Source organism: Sinocyclocheilus anshuiensis, unplaced genomic scaffold (genome assembly GCF_001515605.1).
Source record: "Sinocyclocheilus anshuiensis isolate Anshui unplaced genomic scaffold, SAMN03320099.WGS_v1.1 scaffold1283, whole genome shotgun sequence".
NCBI classification, from domain to species: Eukaryota; Metazoa; Chordata; class Actinopteri; order Cypriniformes; family Cyprinidae; genus Sinocyclocheilus; species Sinocyclocheilus anshuiensis.
In genome coordinates, this window is record NW_015536528.1 from 17,488 (window position 1) to 24,261 (window position 6,774).

General features: G+C 38.6%; 1 protein-coding gene across 1 annotated transcript in view; it reads left to right on the plus strand.

The window, feature by feature from the left end:
- The first annotated feature begins 846 nt into the window (after positions 1-846).
- LOC107694588 (plexin domain-containing protein 1-like) overlaps positions 847-6,774 on the plus strand; it is a 128,540-nt gene continuing 122,612 nt past the window's right edge. Inside the window, exon 1 of the mRNA XM_016494288.1 lies at positions 847-936. Coding sequence (XP_016349774.1) covers positions 861-936 — 76 coding nt within the window. The 5' untranslated portion in view covers positions 847-860. The remainder of the gene's footprint in view (positions 937-6,774) is intronic.

Below are 6,774 nucleotides of genomic sequence, written 5' to 3' on the forward strand. Positions count from 1 at the left end.
TGAAGGTACTTAAAGTGGTTTAATTTTAACACAACTAAATATATTAAAATATAATGCAATTAGCTTAAAATTTATCTTAATCATATCTTAAATAACACTTAGCATACATTTTCTCAAATTTCTACTTAGCTTTAATTTTATTTCAGTTTTAGTTTTTAATTTTAGAAAAAAATATTCCAGTTAGTTGTCTAGGCAACACATTCTAATTAAAATTTCTTCTTTTTTTCAAGTGTTCCTTCTAATATTTATATTTTATTTTAGCAGTATTTCAGTTAAGGAAAATGATTAGTAGTTCAGTTGATGACACCGAATCACTGTCAAAAGTTGCCACATAATAAAGTCACTTCACAACAATGCAGCAATGTATGCGGAAACATTTAAATGTACATTAAATGTTGCATAATGCAATTTTTTTTTAATTTAAAGAGCATGTATATATACTGCATAATATTAAGCAAAGTTGCCTCCAGACTTCTACAAAGAGAGAGAGAATAGCAATAAAGAATAGTCCTGAGTAGCGACACTGTTTTAGCTGATCTCTCTGCCATACCCCTCTTTTCAGTTCCTGCATTACCATGCATTTTAATATCCCACAATTCACTGAAATATGAGAAAGCAGACACAAGTCAGAACCGCTTGTTTTCAGAGTGAAAAAGCCAGAAGGGAGGGAAGAACAGAGGGAGGGAAAAAAGGAAGGGAGAAAAGGAGGGAGATAAGTCCAGGGAAAAGGAGAGTGCGTAAAACCTGATTCAGAGAGAGGAAAGAGGTGACAGGAGGAGGGAGAGGAGGAGCAAGAAGACAAGAGACTAGAGGAGCGCTTGAAGGAGAGTGGAGAGCGAGAGAAGGATTGTGGGGTGGACATGGGTCTGTGTGCCGTGCTGTTGATTTGTCTCTCACAGGCAGAGCTGACCAGAGTGTGGGCTCAGGAGCAGAAAGGTAAGACATTATTAAACACACACAGAGATATAATGGCTTAACAACATAAGTGACATGCTCGGATTCATTGATATAAACATCATGACCCTCACAAACATACAGAGGAATTTGAGCAGCTCATTTTTTATGTGTAATTCCAAACAAACAATACAAACTATTTAATGATAAGCAAATATGTTTATACACAGATATTGATGGGCAAAGATTTCTGATTTATATAAATAATATGTATATAAATCAGAAATCTATTGTTTTTATTTGTACCTTCATGCATTCATATATGCATTTATCCACACATTTGCACAATTCTTGTTTCAGTATTAGCTAAATGGAGTAATTTGGTGATTAATCAGATCCCAGGTGACAGATGTGCTGAAGCAGGGTTGAAACTGAAGTCTGCAGGGAGGTAGCTTTTCAGGAGCAGGGTTGGAGACCCCTGCAGTAGAGCACGGCACTTGCAATACCAAGGTCATGTGCTCAATTCCCACGCATTAACTAAAAATAAAAGCTTTAATGCAACATAAGCTGCTTTTCAAAGAAGGTTCTGGAATGTGTTTCCCATTAGTTTGTCAAACAAAAAGTTCCGGCCAAGACTCACTGTTTTTGTCTTTCAACCTCACCTCTTTGTCTGCTGAACAACAATGTGTGTTTCTATGCATGTATGCCTTCTCACTTTTGGTTCTGGTGTTTCTAAAGAGCTTTATGAGTCAGAGAAAATGAATCCATGCATTGGGTGCTGAGGTTTGTGTTCTAAAGGCTGGCTCCGCTCATGGAGAATACAAACCAAGCATCCCCCTTCCCTTGAACTTTATGTTCAACAGACGTCAATCAGAGAACAGGGAAAGAGCAATACAATGTTTCTGGGTCATGCAACATGGGGGTTTAGCAACAAAACGCCCCCTGTTGGCCAGGGTTAGAAGTTTTCATATTTCATTCAAGCATTCACAGAAGTGTCAAAAGACCAAGGTCATGTAAACCATGTGCAAACATAAAGAACATAAAGAACAGTCCTACACATCAGCTTGGCCTTTTTAATACGTTACCCTTATATTCTTTCTCTCTCTTTTTTTTTCATGGCACACACGCTATGTGTGTGTGTGTGTGTGTGTGTATGTGTATTTCTGTCCTCCTTGGAGATACTGTATTTTTAGAGGGCCTGGTTCTTCTCTCTGGCAGGCAGCACTGCTCTACTTTCAGTGGCCTCTCTGTCCCTCCCACAAATCCCTTCTTTCTGGTCCCTCTGAGATGTGTATATGTGTGCATGATATACTGAGTGTGAGATACAACAAAATCTGTTACAGACAGTTAATGAACAAGTGAGGATAAGGGCTGTGTTTGAGCATGACCCTAAAAATGAAAAAAACAACAAAAAAAAACACTCTATTTATGTACAGAAATGTAATAATTAAGTGTAAAATAACACTGCATAGTTTTCACTGTATAAATTCAATTTAGATTAATATTTGTTAAAGCTGTGTTTTGTTGTTTGATTAACATTAGTGACCAGGGCGGTTTCTTCATTTGGGTGACACACCACCAAAGTGCGAAAGTTGAGGAATTTTTTTTCTATCACAGCTGTCACTGTTCTAGACTGCTTGTTCTGCCTCTGGATATATAGTCCAATCAGCATCAAGTCATGTTCTGTGGAGTACCTCCCCTTTTTGGGCGATTTCACTCTGGCCGAGAATCGCCCAGACTGTTCTCATAAGCTGTGTCCAAAAGTTAAGTGCGCACACTCCGAAGGCCACGCCTCCAAAGTGCACAAAGGACCTTCGTAGAATTTCCTAAATGCGGCACCAGGGGTTCCCGATTACCACTCTGTCGCATAGCAACTGTGCGAGAGGACAGCTGCCATCCTTACAGGACAGGTGAAGCCAGAATTGCTCATTTTTGTTTTTATGATTTACGTGATAATGGAGGAGACGGTGATGTACCTCAGGCTTAGCCAAGACCAAGGACAGGTAAGTTACACTGGTTTGCTGCGTCTTTAATTGCCGGATTACAACTTTAAATGCAGGTATTGGCTTGGGGCTTACTTGAATAATGTAATAATAATAATATGTATCAACATATAAAAAACTACAAAACACACACAGACATACCCACACACACAAACACACACACAACATGATGCATTGTTGGAGATTAAACTACCCAACAGTATATAAAGTAGGCAACTTTAAATTATGAGTATGCAAGATGCAAGATAATACTTGTAATTAGAGGATAGTTAACCCAAAAATGAAAATTCTGTAATCATTTACTCACCCTCAAGTTGTTCCAGGTTTGGAATTTTCATTTTTGGCTGAACTATCCCTTTAGCTAAGGTTATAAATATGACTAGTAGTTTTTCCCCAATGTGGTATTAGTAGTTACTAAAAGTAATTTACTAAAGTACCTCAATATTTCTTCTACTAATGACTTTGTCACCGCTCTAGCCAGTGCTGGACAGGTTTTTAATGGTTTTCGGCTGAGCAGGGAGGTCCTGACAGTACTGCTGGATCTTCGGAGAAGTGAACGGCAACAGTGATGGGGTGCCACAATCCAGACCCTGGTGTTTCTTTTCTGTCTGGCCAGTGGTACATCATACAGAGTGGTCTCCAGAGTGTTTGACATGTCTCATTCCCCTGTCCACTGCATTGTCCTCCGAGTCGCTGAGGAGGTGCTGGCCATTTACCACCAAGAGATTCACCTCCTGAAGACCCCAGAACACATGGAGGCAGGGCTGAGCTCAAAATTTATGTTGTTTTTCTGATGTTAAACCTAAGTTATGTTGTAAATAGTTGTAAAAGGTACTTTCAGTAATGTATAGAACAATTTGTTTTAATGTGTAAAAAAATGTTTTACAGGACAAAAAAATAAACGTACAGAAGAATATTTTGTAAGCTGCATAAAAAAATGAATGTACATAATTACTTCTCTTTTATTTACACATGTGAATATGCATATCAAAAAATACAAAATATACAGAAAGTACTCAAATTTATTTACAAATAAATTACATTACAAAGATGAATAACGTATACAACTTACCATTTCTTTTTTAACTTACATCACAAAAAGAAACTACAGAAATTAGGTTGTTTCATTGACAATGTGACATAAAAAAGATATAGAAAAATTTTATTGTACCCATTTTTTCCACTGTTTTCTCTTCTTGAGAGATGGGTTAATAATTTATTGTAATAATAATTTATTTATTATCTCTCCATTATCTCCTGTGCTCTTCTCTCCTCTGTCTCTCTCTGGAATTTGATGTCCTCCCTGAGCAGCTCCACCAGCTTCCACTCACTCCCTCACCTGTCCCAGGACACTTGCGATCGTAAGGCAGAGCAAATAAACCATGCCTGTTAACAACAACAGTACAATGAATTTCAGCAAAAAATGTGTTTATTATCTTGCTTACAAGCAGCAGGCCCATATTCTCCAGAATAGTCCTAAAACAAGAGAAAATGGAAACACTTATGAAAAATATTTAGACTGGTGAAATCTTTGAAAATATGTACAATATATTTAAAACATATGTAAAAATTGGTGCAACATTAGAAAATATTATGGATCCCTGCACATGGCACGCAGGAAAAAAATTGTAGGCTAAATTGTGTGCACGATTTACTATTTCGTTTCCTCGGTTTATAAATTGTGCGCACGATTTAATAATTTGTTCCCTTGATTTGCTAAATCGTGCACACGATTTATAAATCGAGAGAACAAATTTGTAAATTGTGCGCACAATTTAGCAAATCGGGGGAACGAAATAGTAATTGTGTGCACATTTTAGTATATCGAGGGAATGAATTAGTAAATCGTGCGCACAATTTATTTATTTTTTCTTGCATGTCATGTGCGGGGCTCCGTAAAATATGACACAGCAGGACATGCATACAAAATACTGAAGTGCTCAAGTTTGGTTAAAACATTTGTAGACATATCTTGCATGACAGCACTACAAAAACACAACAAAGGGAAAGCCTTAATATAGTGGTTGTCTTATTGTTTGTGGGCTTTGTGTAAAAAAAAAAAAAAAAAACCTGGCTTTTAACAATTTCGCTACGTATTTGAGTAAATCAAAACACAATACTTACATTTAAATGTGAATTCCCCCACAGAACTCTCACCCGCCATGTTCTTTGAATATAAATTCCATCGTCATCTGCGCGCAATTGATTCTGGGATATGGTAGGATGCGAAGTGTCCATCAGATGTACACTTAATTTTCCTGGGAAACAGAGCTCACATTTGAAGTAATTTTCGAATTACGGCAGCCTTCGTCACGCCGCGGTGACACAATCGGCCTTGGAATGCTTCAGGGCTGCGTTCCAGTTCACTTTTTTTTATGCCCTTCACTCGCTAACTTCCCTTCGTCTCGTTTACTCGGATGTACGTCATTGATTACGCTGCATGAGTGCCCACTACTGGCGGATCCCTTGGAATGGGCTGAATTGGAATGTCCTAAGCCCTTGATCACTTAGAATCCGCTATGGAGTTGGTTTATTGTTTACTTTTCCCCTTACGAATTTGTTTGGTGCAGCATTATATATATATATAGATATGCTTGGGCAGTTATAAATGTAAAAAATAAATAATTTATATATTATAGAGTTGTTTGGGGTGGGGATAAATTAAATGCTATCTGCGATGACGTCAGAGCGGCCTGAAGTGTGCATATAAAGCAGACTCGCTCCCTCTGGCAAAATTGAGGGGTCGAGGGTATGTCCATGTAAACTTCCCTTGTCCACTTGACGAAGTGGAACGCACTTCAAAATGGCGGCGGGGATTCCCCCGAGGGTAAGTGCTTAGGGAAATTTGCAAGTGCGTGTCTAAAAGTGAGCTGGAATGCAGCCCGGAGGGTGCATCCTGAATTGGCACAGCTTACGTCGTGACGCTGAAGTGCTGAATCGCACTTCAAAATAAAGTCTTCGGAGTGCGCGCACTTCACATTGGGACAGCCTTCATAGTGCTGGTGTGATGCAATCACACTTGAAATACGCACTTCGGAGTCCACGCACTTCACTTTAGGACACAGCTATAGACTTCCATAAGATTTTTTTTCGAACTGCAGGCACTGCAATGCAATCTCCGAGTTTCGGGAGGGCTAGCACTAATGTGCTTTCGTCATCATACGTAACCTTAACTTGTGCAGCGATTGGTGGGAACAAACCAACCCGATCTCATGAAAGTGCATATAAATAGTACGCCAAATAAAAACAAAAACTCGTGGTATTGATACGCAAAAATGGACTTTGGCGTACTAGTCTGTATGGGCTGAATAAAGCAAACCAGTGAAGTTTAGATAGATGACGATTGTAATGGAGGTAAAGATGATTACAGTGACATACAGGAGTCATACATTATTAGACACGCGTGTTATTATTAATGTGTAAATAAACAGACCGTGTATGTGCGCTCTCCGATAGCTTTTTGCACAAGCACATTTCAGTATGGTCGCATGACTGGCAAGTTTTTTATAATGGACAATCGCTGAAGAAGCGTTGTTATTATAGGAGTTTGCGATGGTCAACGGTATTGCTTCTATTGTCCTCATTTGTAAGTCGCTTTGGATAAAAGCGTCTGCTAAGCAGTGTTAATTTCGTTGACGAATAACTTTTGTCATAATTTTCGTCAACGACATTTTTTTCACCGACGACAACGAGACGATAACGAATTAAAACTCTTTTTGAATGACAAAAACTATGACGTAAATCTATTGACATTTTCGTCAACGAATAAAAACGAGATGAAAATGTTAGGGAGGGAAGATTTGGGAAGAGATTCATTCAGAAGGAATCTGCTGCGTGGTTCGGAGGTTAGATGTGTACATATGAACCGGCGGGACGT